Source organism: Leguminivora glycinivorella, chromosome 22 (genome assembly GCF_023078275.1).
Source record: "Leguminivora glycinivorella isolate SPB_JAAS2020 chromosome 22, LegGlyc_1.1, whole genome shotgun sequence".
Classification (NCBI taxonomy): Eukaryota; Metazoa; Arthropoda; class Insecta; order Lepidoptera; family Tortricidae; genus Leguminivora; species Leguminivora glycinivorella.
The window spans coordinates 10,224,918-10,243,166 of NC_062992.1; the positions used below are offsets into that span (position 1 = coordinate 10,224,918).

Below are 18,249 nucleotides of genomic sequence, written 5' to 3' on the forward strand. Positions count from 1 at the left end.
TTTTATTTTGACTTACACATATGACCATGAACCTACTTTTGCATTCGCGAAATTCGCGAGAATCGCTAGTTAGAAAATTATACATTACCTACTCGATCAGAATAGGTCACGGTCTAACAGATTAATTTTGGGAAAAAGGTCGTCTAGAATTTTAATTGTGCTAGTCACCACAGATCTTGCCTAATAGACTGCGCATTAAGATATAGGAATGCTGTAGACTTTGTAAGCCAATATTACATTAGCCGATAATTATTCTACTCAAATGTATATCAAATTATGATGTTTGAAAGAACACTAAAGTTCTTGTTTTATTAAACGCGGTCACGAAAAAGAAATAGTACAGACTATAATAGAGCTTTTGTTGCACAAAAAAGCATTCGAGCATTAAACGGGGTGCGACGTTGAATCTTGCAGACCACTTTTTGAAAAGCTTGGTTTGTTACCACTTCAGGCACTTCCTTCTATGTATATATTTGTGAAATGTGCATGTTTGTTCATTCACACAAAAATGTACTTAAGAAAGCCTGTGACCTGTGATAGCCATCCACGCTCTTGCAGTAAGTTACCACTGTCACTTACTGTGAGGTATGGTAGGGCACATCACAGCGTATGTCATATCTAAAGCAGAGCCCACTTTATAGAAAATCGCAGTTAAATAACACTTAAGACCAGATTCATATCTAGTGTTGTGTTTTTGTCAGTGAGAAAGGTTGCCAGAGGTTAACGAGGGTCAGGGGTGTTGGCGCATGTAACACATCTAGCCAATAGTCTATAGGCTAAGTTGATTGCTGACCAGGCAGGTCGTGTGCTAAAGTAAAATCCATAATCCTACGGACCAAATTGACAAGTAAGTGTGAACGAATGTTGCCACAGTTTGGCCAGTGTCGTTCTTATCGATATTAAAATTATTATTACATCGTAGATTTAAGGTGCACCCAGACGGGACAATGAAATTGGCAATTTGATCGGCTAATCAATATACCAACTTTTTCTGTGATTTCGACAGATCAAAAGGTCTGTAGACCGCTAATTAGAGATATTTTTTTTATTTCGAAGCAGCAATAATATTATTCGAAAATTATATAGATATTTATGATATACTTGCCATAGCGTGACAGATAATTTATTATCGTCGGACATGGTATTTTATTTTTTACCTATAGGCTCGGAAACCTTTTTATGGTTTAAAACTAGTGGGTAAAAATGCATGGTATCCATCCACTACCTCGAAGATACATAGAACAAACTAAAATGTGTACCTCTTATTTGAAACTCATATACTTATTCTTGATTTAAACTTGTCTGTTGTATGTACTTTACAACTTGTCGATATATTTTTATCGACATATACCCTTCCCTATTTTAATTTTGCTGTTCCTGGTATCATTTTACCTGTCAGTCATTTGTCAATTTAGTCCGTAGGATTATGAATTTTACTTTAGTTTGCCACCAATTCTTCACAATGCGGCATCTGTGGGACGTGATCGAGGTGTCAGAATTTGGAAGGCACTGTGAGGACACTCGGTTGTAGTCGCCTACGACTATTATAGGTACGTACTCTGTAGTGGTCAACTGGTCAGTGACAGTGAAGGCGCCATGATATCGTGTGCTGTGTTGGTGCTGTGTGCTATAGGTAAGTCATCTTCTGTTCGAAAAAGCTGTATTTTAATCTGCAGGATAATTTATTCAAACATAGCCAAGGACTGTAACAAGAGAAGTCACCTTTATTTTTAAATACATACAAGCATATTATCCTGATTATCCTAAAGTCACTGTAGTTTGATTTTGAACGCCCTTAATACTCGCTTTGGCAGGAAACTTTATTATGCAAATTGCAAATTATTTCCTGCCTTCCTGTAGATTTAACAGTTATTTGAGCAAGCAACAGATTTCAATTAAAGTGTTTCATAAAACAAGCCAATACTTTAAAATTGAAAAACATCAAACTAAGCGAAATCCATCAATTTATTTTAAATATTTATGATTCAAAATCATCATCAGAAGGAGTGTACAAGTTTCTAATGGGTTGGCAACGCGCACGTGACACTCCTTGAGTTGCAGGCGTCCATAGGTGGCGGTGATCGCTTTCCATCAGGCGGGCCGCATGCTTGTTTGCCACCGACGTAGTATAAAAAAAATTAAACATCAATTCTACCAGGTTTCGGGATCAACTAAAAGTTGTATGAAATTAATAATTATGCACGCTTGTGGGTAAAATGCAACTCTCTCAGCCGTTTTGAAATATCCAGAGAACAACAAAAGAATAGCACCACCCCATCTCATCCCGACCTTCCCGTGGGTGTCGTACAAGAGGGAAAACTGATGTTGGCAGATTGTCCACATGAGCAAGGATCGCCCGTAACCTTACGTATTACGTACGAGTCGTGACTGTCGTGAGCAAAGACTCCACGAGACCTGTCTACGCCACTACGAAAAACCGGCCAAGAGCGTGTCGGGCCACGCTCAGTGTAGGGTTCCGTAGTTTTTCGTATTTTTCTCAAAAACTACTGAACCTATCAAGTTGAAAACAATTTTCCTAGAAAGTCTTTATAAAGTTCTACTTTTGTGATTTTTTTCATATTTTTTAAACATATGGTTCAAAAGTTAGAGGGGGGGGACGCACTTTTTTCCTTTAGGAGTGATTATTTCCGAAAATATTAATATTATCAAAAAACGATCTTAGTAAACCCCTATTCATTTTTAAATACCTATCCAACAATATATCACACGTTGAGGTTGGAATGAAAAAAAATATCAGCCCCCACTTTACATGTAGGGGGGGTACCCTAATAAAACATTTTTTTCCATTTTTTATTTTTGCACTTTGTTGGCGTGATTGATATACATATTGGCACCAAATTTCAGCTTTCTAGTGCTTACGGTTACTGAGATTATCCGCGGACGGACGGACGGACGGACGGACGGACGGACGGACGGACAGACAGACATGGCGAAACTATAAGGGTTCCTAGTTGACTACGGAACCCTAAAAACGGGCCAAGAGCGTGTCGGGACTGTCGGGCCACGGCCACGCTCAGTGTAGGGTTCCGTAGTTTTCCGTATTATTTTCTAAAACTACTAAACCTATCAAGTTCAAAAAAATTTTCCTAGAAAGTCTTTATAAAGTTCTACTTTTGTGATTTCTTTCACATTTTTTAAAGTTAGAGGGGAGGGACACACTTTTTTTCCTTTAGGAGCGATTATTTCCGAAAACATTAATATTATCAAAAAACGATTTTAGTAAATCCTTATTTATTTTTAAATACCTGTCCAAAAATATATATCCCACGTTGGGGTTGGAATGAAAAAATAAATCAGTCCCCACTTTACATGTAGGGGGGCACCCTAACAAAACATTTTTTTTCCACTTTTTATTTTACCACTTTGTCGGCGTGATTGATAATACATATTGGTACCAAATTTCAGCTTTCTAGTGCTAACGGTCAGTGAGATTTTCCGCGGTCCGTCCGGACGGACCGACGGACAGACAGACATGGCGAAACTATAAGGGTTCCTAGTTGACTATGGAACCCTAAAAACCTACTCAAACTAAGTGATGTGAAAACGCACTAAAAATCAAACTTTGGAGTGCTTATGGCCAATGACGTATAATATATTTTGGCGAACCTTAGATACCTAATTTTGTACGGTACAAAAAATCGATAATTCCATATGCCACAAAGACAACGTGCAATAAATTATTTCTTCCTACTTAAATACATTTTTGAGTTACGCGTTGTTGTTGCGTTTATTAGTGGTCGCTGGCCTTGGCATTATAACCTTTTATTTGCCATTTGTCATCATTTTGTCATATACAAAAATGTCTATGATAATCATGTCCTCGAAAGCATCTCGATAGAATAAATAACAAAGATATGTCTAAATATGAAAGTCAAATTGGGCAACCGCTTGAAATGCATTTGGGTGATAGGTTTCTCTGAAGTTTTGTATTATATTTTTTTATGATGGAGGCGGCAAAAGACAGACGGATAACCTGACGGAAAACTATTACGGCAACCATGCGGCAACCCATCAGAACAGTACCAGAGGGGTTGTAGGTCCGTTGTCCTCTTTAATGGAGGTACCACGGAGGTACTTACGCTATTTTTTTGAAGGTTGTAGAAATACTAACTAACTAGTATGGCACTGTGATCAAAAGAGGATCTTGGCCTCCAAAACGAGAGCACGCCACTTATTCCGATCCTGCGCAGCTTCCTGCCAATTATCGGCTTGTAGCTGACACAGATCCGCCATCACGCTGTCTCCCCGGCGGTATCTGGGCCGACCCGCCGGGCGGCCACCAGATACGCCCTCTTGGCAGCCCGATCCTCTCCCATTCTTAGAAATACAGGTGACATTCTTAGAAATACATGTGACAGTAAATCTCACATTTAATTAGCTGATGTGCATGAGCTGTGCAATGCAGTTCTACCTCCAAACGCACAGCCTACCTCTCTAATTCTAAATGTTGAAGATGGAAATGTGTCGATGGCGGAAAGAAGCGGCAGGGATAAATCCTAGTAGGTATACTAAGTATCCTAGGCATATGTGAAAAGTTTTTTTGTTTTTTGTCCTCAGGAGCCGTAAGAGGAACACCAACAGATGGAGCGATTACCAGAAATAGGGACAGGAGAGACACATTCTTAGACATCTTTAGAGGTATGTATTTACTTTCTTGTTGATTATTGTCATCCTGTGAAAAGAGGGACTTGATTTTATTTTGATTTTTATCATAAACAGAGAGAGAGATTTTATTTATATATTTATGCATATAGTTATTTTCCTATGTGTATGTATGACAAATATAAATGTATCAATTTAATTTAAGGTATTTGTAGATTGGCGTTAAGTGTCACTTGCGAGCCATAAATTTATGTCAAAATTGACACTTAACGCCATCTACATGTATAATCGAAAGCTACAAGACATTTTTTTGTGGCGCCATCTATGTGTGGTGTAGTGTATGCGCGTTCTTAGGCGGTCGCATTTTAATGTGTGAGATGGTATGATCTTTTTATATTTAATCTTTGATATCGTATATGTATAGGTACGTACTTACCATGTATTTACTACTTACTGTTGACAGATAAAACGGACCGCGATGCCAGCTACAAAATATTACCCGTGCTGCCAGTTAAGCTGCCTATTCAAATTGGTAAGATACATTATTTTCACCTCAGCAGCTGGCAAGAGCCTTCTTTGCTGCTTAAAATCAGTGAGTAAAGTAGCTATTTGGTCACTGCGCATAAGTATCTTAGAAGTTCTCGGCTCTCAGCGGGGCGGGGACGGCTGCGGCGTCACATTTTGGACTTTTACCAACCGTTTTTAACCCCCGATGCAAAAACGAGGGGCTGTCTGTCTGTCTATCTGTGTGTGTGTCAGTCTGTGGCATCGTAACTCCCGAACGGATGAACCGATTTAGGGCCCGCGCACACGGGCAACTGTTGCCGGCGACTTTTTTGTCGCGACCATGGCTTAGTATAAAAGTGCGCACACGAGGCGACGCAACTTTTCATACAAATACGAAAGTCGCCGAGCAACTGTTGCCTCCGTGTGCGCGGGGCCTTAGATTTAGTTTTTTTTTTGAAAGCTGAGTTACTCGGGAGTGTTCTTAGGTGGTTCTTAGCCATGATTCATGAAAATCGGTCTGCTATGTCGCGGCCGGGGGTTTTTTCAAAAATTTTATTTAGTCAAGATTCTATATCTTTCGCTTCCACGGGACTCAAATTTGTCACTCAATGCAAATATCAACTTTTCTCTCTTGTTGCACAAATAACATTTTAAGACTAGGTACCTAACCTACTTAGCTGATAATATATTACGGCCATATTGAGTAATGTTTTGTCTGAGTTAGTAATTGTTTGTTTGAGTGTGTTATGGTTTGTCTGAGTGAGTAGGTACTAATTTGCATGAGTGAGTAATGGTTTGTCTGCCCAGGTGCCGTAGCCGAATGGCATTTCTCCGACGTGAAACGAAAACGTAACGCCGCGAAAGCTAGTCTGGCTCTGTCACGCCAATACGCACGAGCGATAGAGATAGATATCTACGAGCGTTTCGTTTCATGAGCGTTTGTGCCATTCGGCTACGTATCCAGGGTGCGTAGCCGAATGGCACAAACGCCAGATATGAATACGCTAGATGAAGCAAACGGCATGATTTGTAACCGATACCAATCATGGACATTTTAAGTAAGAAATTGCCTATTTGATACATGTAAAAATTCTACCGCTTTTGAATCTCCAATGTCAGTTGGAAGCGGTGACTCGCTATTTTTGAAAGATACTGTAGATCGCTCGTATTCAATTACCACTACTAGACAAAAGCCACGAAATCCAAAATTTCTTGATAATAAATTTTCAGTCTTAGCATTTTTGCCGCTTTTCTTCTAGTGACGGAAATAGCTTGAATTTATAAAGAGAAGAATAGAGGTAAGAAGAATACTCTTTATTAGAACCACATAACGAAACGTCGAATATCGATAAATGGTGATGGTGACTTTCAAAAATAGCACTTTATATGTAGGATCATGCTAGAGTAATCGTAACAATTTTTGGTGTGACATTATTTTCAGTGATAATTTTTTGAATTCGATGTGAATCTCAAAAATCGCTCCCATATTTGAAATACTTACCAAATATCATTTAGTGGGTCAAATATAATATATTTTTGTTCATCAAAATCGGTATTTTTTGCAGATCAGTTAAATTACACCCTTAAACAACTTAGGTCGTTTTCACATTATCCGATCCGACATCGGATGTCGGAAGGATTTCAATGGAAAAAATCCAAGATGGCGCCTGTAATGTATGGGATATCGGTCCTACATCAGATATCGCATCGGATGATGTGAAAACGCACTTATAGATACATAATGGGAAGATGTGTGGAAAATAATTAAGAACTTTCATGTTTTTATTTCAGTCATTATGTATTTACATAATCACTCATTTTTACATTTTTAACTACTTTCAGTTAACTGCCTTTATCCAATCTATCTCTAAAGTTGCAGGACCACTCTGTTTCACAGGCAGGAACACTCCTCCGTACATTTGAATACCAATACTAGTTATTTGGGATACATCAAGAGTGTCGTTAGTTTCTACTTCTCGGCCGTGGAAAAATGCTTTAAATTCTGAAAATGGCAGGTCACGGACAGCGAATTCATTTTGTGGGCCCTGTAAAAAAAGTTTCATCAGTTACCTTATACATATAATAGATTAGGTACTTAATTGTTCCTTATAACATATTGTTTACACGGAACACGATTTAGGGCCCATTTAGACGGTACGAGAACTCGCGATACCTACGAGTTTTATGTGCAAAATTGTATGTGACCTCAACAGTTGTAATAAACCCTTTAATTGAATTAAAATCGCATGAGAGTTCGTACGCCCTTTAAATCAGGCCTTAGACGGCGTGCGAACTCGCATAAGATTTTAGTTACATTGCGGGCTGTTCAGGTTACATACAATTTTGCACAGCCATCAAATTCCGCAATGTAATAAAACCAATGTACCGTCTAAATGGCCTCATCAATCTCATCATAGAGCAATAAGTGAGGAAAGAGTTGTAACTCCCGCTAGTTGACGCGTGATTGACGCGTGGGTGACGCTAGATGTCACTACAAATAACTTGCATTTACTGATGTATGGAGTCAACTCTTTCCTTACTCCTTACTTATAGGTACAGTCAACCAATTGGAACCCTAGGCCCACAGAACTTTATTTATATAGAAGAAACAAGTTCATCTATTTGTATAGGGGCCGAGCGTGTCAAATTTTGTACTGAAGTTGTTTCTTGCCTGTAATTTTAAATATGTCTCAGGCTCTTGATTATTCATAATTTTTGTGTTGTTGCAATTGAATATCACGTAACGAGGCATTTTTTATGTTTTGATTGACTTCAACTTACAAAAATTGACGCCCGAAAGCTGCAAGCTGCGATTAAAGACGGACAACTCAGTGGATTTCACTGAGTTCATTTGACACGCTACGTTTGCTTGATCTATGGTATATATGACATCTGTGCCTAGGCCACTGTAGAACTATGTCATAGTGACGTTATTAATCAGATTGTAAGAGATCTCTTACTGCTTGTCATTTTGACATGGTTGTCAATCAATCAATCAATATCATTTATCTTCCCGCACCAATGTGGATGAAGAGGGGTTCACATTGGTGGAAAAGAAGAGCAAGGCGCGCAGAGCGGCTCGCAAGACTATGTGTGGCTCTGCGGAACCGGTGAATTCTGGTCTACGGATTGCCACACCGAGTAGGGCGCTCTACGTGTCTCGCCTGCATTACTCCGCCATGGCTGACGAGGTGGTGGACTACGTTCGTCGGAAGACTGGCTACACGCTGAGGGTGCAACAGCTGCAATCGCGTCACTACGTGCACTTCAGCTCGTTCGTTGTGCGCGTGCCGCGGCCGCTGCAGGACACCATCGCGAGCGCAGACTTCTGGCCGAAAGGTGTGGTTTTTCGGCGGTTCCGGGGCAACCTGCCAAATCCCACACCGGGGCAAACGACGCAACGGAGCCACGCTGTGACGTCATCGCCCAAATCAATTGTTTAATTTTATTTTTAATTTTGTTCTATTTATTTTCTATCTTTTTTGTTAAATTTAAGTTTCGTGACACATTGGTTTTACTGTAATGTCATGTAAACATGTTTTTACTAATAATAAATAAATAAATAAATTGCAAACCATGGTATTACATTACAGATGTTACAGTATGAAGGAGGTCGCATGGCACCCCGGTAGGGCATGGCAATATTGGCTATTTATTATACATTAATTATATACTAAATTATATCTAGTTTATTCCTAGATTTGCTATAGCTACACTGGCTACACACATTATTATATTATAACATTCTAAATTTAGAAATTGTATTTAATTTCGTTGCAAATCATCCTGCATGAATTCTTCGATTGTATAGTATGCTTTTACTAATAACACGGATTTGAGTTTGTTGGCGAAGATATTATTTTTCCCCTCACTAGCTCGGAAACACGTGTTTTGTCCTTTAATACCAGCGGGTAAAAACGCATTTTATCCACTAGTGGGTAAAGTAATTTGACCTTGAATAAAGTCAAATTAACTGCTTTAAAATTGATAAAAGTAAGTGAATCTAGTAATAAAGATGTTTTATCACCTCTGGAACTACTGGAAGCAGTGATAAACGCATTTTTTTGCGTTGTAGTTTCCTCGCTATAGTGAGGGGAAAAGTTTTGTGTTACACTCGGGTGCAAATGTATTTTACTTCTCGTGTGTTAAAAAACTCGCAAGTTCAGGATTCTATTCTCGAACCACTCGCTTCGCTCGTGGTTCAACTATAGAATCCTTTCACTTGCTCGTTTTTCAATTCCACACTCGGCGTTAAAATACAACTTTGCCCCCTTGTATAACAAATAACTATTTCTGTATTTACTTTATTTCATTAGAGTTATTTCACTAGGGTTCCAATTGGTTGACTATACGTTACTCATGAGCTCGTGACTTTCAACAAAAGCTGTGAGTGTAACTTACTTCGAAAAGCTGCTCAAAGGTAAAATTAGGATCATTGTTTAATCCCTTGTGCCGTAAAACGACTTTGAAGCCATTGAACTGTCCCTGGGCACGACACCGCAACTGCAACTTTGTGTACCCCGTTAGGTCATCATATGCCCTCAAATCTCTGACTCCAGCGAACCCCGACCCATCTGTCTGAGGGTTTAGCAGTGCGAAGAATACTGCTCGTTTGTATTCGGTGTTCTGGTGCATGACGAGAACCGCTTTGGACATTCCCACGGAGCGCACGGTATCCGATTGCTCCTGCCATTCTTCTACGCCATCCGGTCCAGTGAAGTCGAAGATGTATTTTTCACCGTTCGTAGTGCTATGAAAAGTACAAAAAAAAATAAGAGCCTCATCCCTCAGAATGCTGGAGGTGGGCCATTTTTTTTCAAAGTTGTCCACCCCGCTTTTTTTGGATTTAGATTTTTTTATGTGGTTTCCATTTCTACTCAGAATCGCGAGCTCTTTCAATCCTAATAGAAGAAAAAAAAAGTGTCCCAAGGTTTTTTCCCATTCCGTTATCATTTTTTCATACATTTTGTATGGCGGTAACGGAATGGAAGGTCTGAAAAATGTATGGAAATCTTGGGACATTTTTTTCTCCTATCAGGATCGAAAGACCTCGCGGTTCTGAGTACCTATGAATCGCGTTAAAAATACCCATGTTACAAAAAAAGTGGGGTGGACAACTTTGAAAAAAAATGGCTCAGCCCAGGTAATGTCGTTACTAAAATTGCTTCGGTAGATATGACAGTCACGGACGTTAATAATTGTTGATCCACTTCTAGCTCATTTTATACTGGACACTTCTTAGCTTGACTATGCTGTCTATGCTTAACTACAAGATTCCAGTAAATGAGCTAGAAATGGATCAACAATTCAATTTAATTTTCACCACACCAACTGGTAAAGGCTTACTTTGCTATTCGAAAACAATGAAATGAAATGAAATGAAATATTTATTTTCCAAGTAGGCATATTACAATGCGCTTATGAACGTCAAATAAAACTACGCCGGCTCTAACCCTACGCCTCAGTCTCGAGAAGATTTCAGTCCCCCCTCAGTTGGAGGGGGGTATCCACTATGGGACCGGCAAGAAACTCGGCGGGCAACAGATAGCAAAATTGCATTTTATCCACAAGAGTGCAAAGTCATTTCATACAAATTTTAACTTGATATCTTGAGCAGGCATTAAATGATGATTTTGAATCAAAAATATTGGATAAATTCATAAATTTAATTTAGCTTGATGTTTTATAGTCAGTATTTTGTTCGTGTTGGTGTGGTGAAAAATTTTGTGTTTCACTCGGGGGCAAAGTTTGTTTAACCTTCATGTCTTGAATTGAAACCCTCGCAACGCTCAAGATTCCACTTCTCGAACCACTCGCTAGGCTCGTGGTTCAATATTGGAATCTTTCGCTTGCTCGGGTATCAATATTGGCACGTGCGGTTAAACAACAACTTTGCCCCCTTGTAAAACAAATAACTATTAAAGTCCGTGACCGTACCTACGTCTTATTAGTGAGCCATTTCAGGGGTAAACTTTTTTCCATGACTAAGTAAGTCCCGGTGTACATATAATCGTCCTTGGCTATCTTAACCCTTAAATGTTTAGTATAGTATGAATTTTCTGAGATGAACTTTTCGCTTTTGCCCTAATCTGTTAAACAAAGGCCTTTGTTTCTATTATTCGCGGCGGTTAGCTCCCGTTTCCACAGCACGTGCTAAAGTCTCAGTGTAGTGTAGTTAAATTTATTAAACAGTTTGCAGTATGCAGGTAACTTTTTCTGAAGATGACATAACGTGTTATCTCCGAAAGGGCTTTTTAGGGTTTTGAACCTTATTACTATCATGATAGTTGATTTTTAACTACACTGAGACTATAGCACGTGCCGTTTAAACGGGAGCTAGCCGCCGTGAATAATAGAAACAAAGGCCTTTGTTTAACAGATTAGGGCAAAAGCGAAAAGTTCATCTCAGAAAATTCATACTATAATGTAAGTATATAAGCATCGTTTTTTTTTTAATCTATTGACAACATGTCAAAATTCAAATATGCACAAATTACGGTTAAGACGACTAGGTTTTTAGTAACGACATTTTCCTAGAAATATCGTGTCTGTATTAGGGAATTTGGTTAAGCAATAAAACTATCAAATTGGAATAAATATTTCTAATTAAAGCCTTTTTGGCACACAAGAACAAAAGTAAAGCATAGATATGCATGCGTTTAGCTTAATAACCGCACATCAACACAATTTTGTACACCCGCATAGTGGGTAAAACATAGAATAGCGCTGACATTAATGTATTTATCACCTATGTTTAACAAAATAAAGAATTGATTGATTGATTGATTAAAGCGATAATGACTAGCTTATCTTATACAATTGAAATCCATATACATACCTGTCACTAAAAACACTCGCAGATATTGACAAGAATAAAAACGCCGTCAGTAACATTTTTACAATTAAACGCTTCTGGTTTACTGTTATGATATGACAAATACAATAATTCACGCCAAAATTTGCGGTTTATATACCTTTTTAAGAGTAAGTGTATCTAATTGAGTAAACTGAAACTTCACAGCTGTTTATACAATGTATGTTTGACTCTATTATATTACTAGTAGCCCGTTTTTGCACGGAGATGTAAATTTCCCACAAATCATTGCCATACTTAAAATTAAAAAACCGGCCAAGAGCGTGTCGGGCCACGCTCAGTGTAGGGTTTCGTAGTTTCCCGTATTTTTTTCAAAAGTTCAACCTTTCCAGTTCAAAATAATTTTCCTAGAAAGTCTTTATAAAGTTCTACTTTTTAGATTTTTTTCATATTTTTTGAACTTGTGGTTCAAAAGGTACGGGGGGGGGGACATTTTGTCTCGGAGCAGGTGCCGTAGCCGAACCTAACTGCGCGTCGAATTTAACGGAAGACAAAAAACACGGTGTATATGTTTTTTGTAATTTTTATTGTTAGTGTCCTGAATAATGTTTTTTTCTATTCTTTATTTTTTTGCTGAGGGAGAACATGGAGATAGTATATCTTTACATCAAATTATTTTACATACTTTACCTTCATCTTCTGTAAGTCTAACTACGATAATTTTTAAGAAAAAAAAAACAGCCGCTTTTGGGGTTCTGGTGAAAGGCACTTCCGAATGTTGGATTATGTAGAAATGTGTACGTATTTTTTAAAACTGCTTTTAATGTAAATCTTAAATTATTTGATGGAAACACAATAGTTATTTGTTATACAAGGGGGCAAAGTTGTATTTTAACGCCGAGTGTGGAATTGAAAAACGAGCAAGTGAAAAGATTCTATAGTTGAACCACGAGCGAAGCGAGTGGTACGAGAATAGAATGTTGACCTTGCGACTTTTTTAACACACGAGAAGTAAAATACATTTGCACCCGAGTGTAACACAAAACTTTTCCCCTCACTATAGCGAGGAAACTACAACGCAAAAAATGCGTTTATCACTGCTTCCAATATTTCCACAGGTGGTAAATCATCTTTATTACTAGATTCACCTACTTTTATCAATTTTAAAGCAGTCAATTTGACTTTATTCAAGGTCAAATTACTTTATTCACTAGTGGATAAAATGCGTTTTTACCCGCTGGTATTAAAGGACAAAACACGTGTTTCCGAGCTAGTCATACCGTTAAGGTTTGAAGAGTCTCCTCAACTCCTCATTAATCCGATATCCGATTACTTATAAGAAATCGAGCTTGACAAAATTTGAAAACTCAATATGTAAGCATAACAAAGATAAAAAATCTAACAAATAAATGTGACTGTTCTGAACTTAAAAGCATGCTGTTCCTATAAAAATACAAAAGTCACTATAAGTGTGCCGTTCAGATTTGAGGAGTTCCGTTCTGATCATCATCAGAAGTTACACTGCACCAAATGTCACTGTTCTGTAACGTAAACGCAAGCTGTTCTTATAAAAACATGAAAGTCATTATAAGCGTGCCGATCAGATTTATGGAGTTCCGTTCTGATCTTCATCAGCAGTACCACTGTACAAAATGTCACTGTTCCGGACGTAACTACATGCATGCTGTTCCTTTAAAAACACAAAAATCACCATATGTATGCCTTTCATATTTGAGGAGTTCCCTCGATTTCTCCAGGATCCCATCATGAAAACTGGGTTCTGATAAAAATGGTACCAATCTGTATGCATATTGTGATATATATTCAATAAAAAAAAATCAAAATCGGTCCAGTAACGGCGGAGATATCGTGGAACAAAGATAAAAAAAAAATATAGACGAATTGAGAACCACCTTCCTTGAGATTTAAGGGCGGCGGTTAGAAATAAACCTAATTGAAATGATTTATATCTATATTTTTGGGCATGGAATTCCTTACTTTAAATGACCTACAGATTTGAGAACGCCTAAGAAAAATAATAATTATGACAAAAATAATTTAGGTTATATTTGACAGTTTTCGGCATGAAAAAATTTAAAATACATGTATACATTTTTCATTTTTATTTAATAATTGAATTAACATAATTTGTAGGGCAGTTTTGTAAGTAGCAACACTCATCGAATAATATTCTGCGCTTAGAATTTTTGTGTAAATTTGATTTTCATTAATATATAGCTATTTACATTTTACCGTGTGACCAATTAAGTATTGACTCAGTTGTGCTCTTAATAACTATACAATGGTTCAGATTATAATATTTAAGAAAAAAACAAATTTATATATTTTTTTTTAACCCCCGACGCAAAAACGACGGGGTGTTATAAGTTTGACGTGTCTGCCTGTCTGTCTGTGTGTGTGTGTCTGTCTGTGGCATCGTAGCTAATTTTTTTGTCTGAAAGCTGAGTTAGTCGGGAGTTTTCAAAGGCTGTTTAAGCTGTGTTTTTTCAGGATCTCGAAGTCACAATAATAAAACTATGACTGAGTTCCAAAGAAAAACACTTTGAACAACAAAATCAATCAGAATCGAAACTTACAAGGGAACATATAGTAACTGTGTGTAACTGAACTGACCCTATAATGGATAGTGATTCCTTTATGGACAAAAAACACAAATTCTTCAAAAGAAATATCTATACAACTAGTTTCATTTAATTCGGTTATTACTGAAAGATTTGAATTATAAACGAAGTGTTTTTGCTCCAGTAATGGACATCAGAGCTCCAATAACAAACTAGTATGTTTTATATCTCATTTTATGGCAAATGCATAAAGTAAAAGTCATCTAAGTAATATTTATTTATTATTTAATACATGAACTCACCCGGCCATCGGGTCACGAAAGCAGTGGTCGAAAATTCTAAGTACCTAGATGACATTTCCGATTTTTGGTTGGTTTAGGTATCCGTTCGGTAAACAGGACGCTGGTTCGATTCCAGCTCGGGACACTTGGAGGCCTTGGTAACTTTTTCTTTGTATATGACATTTATTTCATGTTATACCTTTAATATTGTATTTTCCGTTTGCAGGCGGTCACGGGAGTACCAATCTCCCGATTTTAGTACTTCCTGTACCGTTTCCAGTATACACACAAAAACCAGGTAACTTAATGACAAGAATTTATAAAATATTGACACTAAATATCGAAGTGTAGATATGTTTGTAAATATATGATTTCTAAAATTACCTCATCTAAACATGTAATAATAATTTAATTAAAATGTAATCTAATTTGTTTTTAGATTACTACCTCATTTTTCTCTAATTACTTATTATTTACTGTTTCCTTTGTTGGCAGAACCAATCGATGTTCGCAGCACCAGACCAACTTCAGGCGAAAATGCAAAATTTCCTGCCACCCCACCTTACATAGCAGTTCGTTCTTTCGAAGATAACTCTCGAGAATCTCGCGATGAATCTGCGTCAGAAGACCGTGAAAAACCTGAATCTATAGATGAGTTCGATAGGTCCCCTATTGTAGTATTAGAAGAAGAATCAAACTCTGCTAAAACGGCTTTTAGGGCTCCTCTCCCACGCCGCCGAGTAAAGTATGTTGTTAAAAAAATAATTTCCAATACACGACCTGAGCGTATAGAGTATGTCGATGAAGATGAGGTTTCTGACACTCAAAAGCGTATATCGTATGTAACTGAAGATGAAGATCGTGATAGTCAGCGAAAGAGTGTAAAGTATGTTATTGACGATGATGTTTCTGAAACTCCAAGGCGTATAAAGTATGTTACTGAAGGTCCCAGAAATTCTCCAGGGCGTCGTGTAATATATGTTACTGATGATATATCTGACACAGCACCTCGGCAGCGGGTTAAGTATGTGATTGAGGATGAAGATGTTATTTCCAAAAGTCCACGGCGTGTAAAGTATGTCACTGAAGATGGCCCAAATGCACCTAGGTCGCGGCGGCCTGATGAACATAGAACAACGTAACACATCGTAACACAACGTAACACACCGTAACACAACATAACGCTGACATCGTGATACAATGCGGGTTGTTGGATGACCCTTCATACCCTGTAGTTACGAAGGAGGATATTTTAGAATAAGACTAGAGAACCAACTGCAAATATGCTACAAATCCATACTAATACTTATTTTAAATGGGAAAGTGTGTGTGTTGTTTGTCCGTCTTTCACGACAAAACGGAGCGACGGATTGACGTGATTTTTTGTGGAGATAGTTGGAGGGATAGAGAGCGACATAGGCTACTTTTTGTCTCTTTCTAACACCCCACTTCCCTAAAATGGTGGTGGAATTTTGTATGGAGCATGCCGATTATTTGGACTTCACGCGAGCGAAGCTAGGGCTAGTGTACTTATGAATAAAGAGACATTAAGTTACTACTTAGTACTTACTACGCGCATTGAGAAAAAAATAAATAAATGTATTGTAATAAATGTATTTCCCTTTTCAATGGCAAACTTATTTGAATTAAATTTCTACTGACTTCTCTGAGTGACCATTCGTCACTACTTTTAAAAAAATTTGTATCTTCGTCTGTCAATGAAAAGAAAATTGTAGTAAGTATGTATGTAATGCATATAGACTTACTGCGTTTTAACTTTGAAGAACAGCGTGAGATACGAGATTTTTTAAAAGTAGTGACGTATTGTGTCTTCTCTCAGGTACTTATAAGGATATCTGTTACTTATAGGTATTATAGTTTTACTATACTTAATATAGTCTTATACAAATACAGTTTGTATTGTACCCTTCAACGGCACAGTCACACAACATTAACTATAATAATAACGAAATTGCAGTAAGGATTCTTAGACTTGGCACGACTTTGTTTAGATTTCATTACTTTCTAGCAAAAAGGATCGAGTATTATAGAGAGTTATTGTCAAAGTAAAATGTGTAATCACCATCACAGTGCATATACTGCCATCTCTTTGACAATTTGGCCCATATTCTTAGCTTGATATGTGTTAAAATGTCAAATATTATTAATATTAGCGCCATCTAGCTGAGCGTCCCCCAAAGGTGTATCGCCGTCTAGTTCACCGTACCTTTTTCTGTGTGGTTTTGAGGTACGTTTTTCTTAGACTTTATCTGTCTATACGGAGTTACATATGTCTTTTTAGAGATAAACAAGCAGCTCCATCGAGACATGGCTAGTTTTTTACTGAATGTTTTTGGTGGGATAACATTTACCTAAAAAATGTACACTTGTACAGGCTGATAAAGTTGGACTATTATAATTACTGTAGTGTGTTTTGAGCATCTGAATATCGGACCGAAAATTTAATAACCACAAAATTAAAATTTTGAAAAAACCCCCGACCGCGACATAGTGGACCGATTTTCATGAAACATGGCTAAGAACTCTCCCGACTAACTCAGCTTTCAAACAAAATAAACTAATTCGGTTCATCCGTTCGGGAGCTACGATGCCACAGACAGACACACACACAGACAGACAGACAGACACGTCAATCCCATACAACCATTTCAGTCGCAAAATCTTCAAATCAGTAACTAACTGTCAAATGTGACATAACGCGTGGTAACGTCGTGCAAACAATGCGACCGTATTGATACAATAACAAAATGTAGTCGTCGTGTGCACTCGTTACGGTAACAAAATGTGTACGAATTTGTGGCTGTCAATGTCACTGTCAGAATGACTTTTAACGACACTTTATTAGTCGACGTTTGCACACATAACGGTAACAACATGTGGACGAATTTGTGGCTGTCATTGTCACTGTCAGAACGGTTTCTGACAGTGACATTGACAGAATTTGTACACACATGTGTAGGTCTGATTACCGAACTGCTCCTAAACCACTGTATCCGCAAATGACAATCTGAAATACGAAGGTTTCTCAAACTGTCTTGTGAAGTTGTGGACTGGTTGCTTTGAATCATTTAAATATGAGCGAATTAAATAATAATAAACGACGACGACCATTTAAGCATTCTTTGACATTTTATAGAAATGTGGGAAAGTTAAGAAAAGTGCAGAATGATAATACAAATAGATAAGCACTTTATAGTTACTTAATGTATTAAATATATAATTTTTAATTCTTATTGATAAAAATTTCCGCACTCGTATCTACAAGTATTTTGTTTGGGTTACAAAAAAAACACATTATTTACTCTACTACGTTTTATTTATGTCTCTTTAACATTACAAATTTGTAGACACTTATCTATACAAAAATCTTGACAAAAGAAGTACAGATCGCTGAAATGAATGTTGATAGTAATATTAATGA

At 37.5% G+C, this 18,249-nt stretch overlaps 2 protein-coding genes across 2 annotated transcripts; one reads left to right on the forward strand and one right to left on the reverse strand.

The window, feature by feature from the left end:
• The first annotated feature begins 1,529 nt into the window (after positions 1 to 1,529).
• LOC125237959 lies at positions 1,530 to 16,544 on the forward strand. Its single transcript, XM_048145209.1, has 5 exons — positions 1,530 to 1,633; positions 4,579 to 4,659; positions 5,087 to 5,155; positions 15,034 to 15,105; positions 15,303 to 16,544. Exons 1-5 carry the CDS (start codon positions 1,597 to 1,599, stop codon positions 15,947 to 15,949), a joined length of 906 nt encoding a protein of 301 aa, XP_048001166.1. The 5' UTR covers positions 1,530 to 1,596; the 3' UTR covers positions 15,950 to 16,544.
• Positions 6,907 to 12,113, reverse strand: LOC125237960. Its single transcript, XM_048145210.1, has 3 exons — positions 11,969 to 12,113; positions 9,532 to 9,880; positions 6,907 to 7,175 (listed from the first exon to the last, which is right to left on the reverse strand). Exons 1-3 carry the CDS (start codon positions 12,022 to 12,024, stop codon positions 6,969 to 6,971), a joined length of 612 nt encoding a protein of 203 aa, XP_048001167.1. The 5' UTR covers positions 12,025 to 12,113; the 3' UTR covers positions 6,907 to 6,968.
• Positions 16,545 to 18,249: the final 1,705 nt, after the last annotated feature.

Excerpts from the sequence above, each read along its gene's own strand:
- LOC125237959 (XM_048145209.1), top strand. The coding sequence starts at position 1,597 with ATGATATCGTGTGCTGTGTTGGTGCTGTGTGCTATAG. Across the intron at positions 1,634-4,578 it reads GTTGGTGCTGTGTGCTATAG|GAGCCGTAAGAGGAACACCA; the intron begins GTAAGTCATCTT and ends TTTTGTCCTCAG. Across the intron at positions 4,660-5,086 it reads ATTCTTAGACATCTTTAGAG|ATAAAACGGACCGCGATGCC; the intron begins GTATGTATTTAC and ends TACTGTTGACAG.
- LOC125237960 (XM_048145210.1), bottom strand. The coding sequence starts at position 12,024 with ATGTTACTGACGGCGTTTTTATTCTTGTCAATATCTGCGAGTGTTTTT. Across the intron at positions 9,881-11,968 it reads GCGAGTGTTTTTAGTGACAG|CACTACGAACGGTGAAAAAT; the intron begins GTATGTATATGG and ends TACTTTTCATAG. Across the intron at positions 7,176-9,531 it reads CCTTTGAGCAGCTTTTCGAA|GGCCCACAAAATGAATTCGC; the intron begins GTAAGTTACACT and ends CTTTTTTTACAG.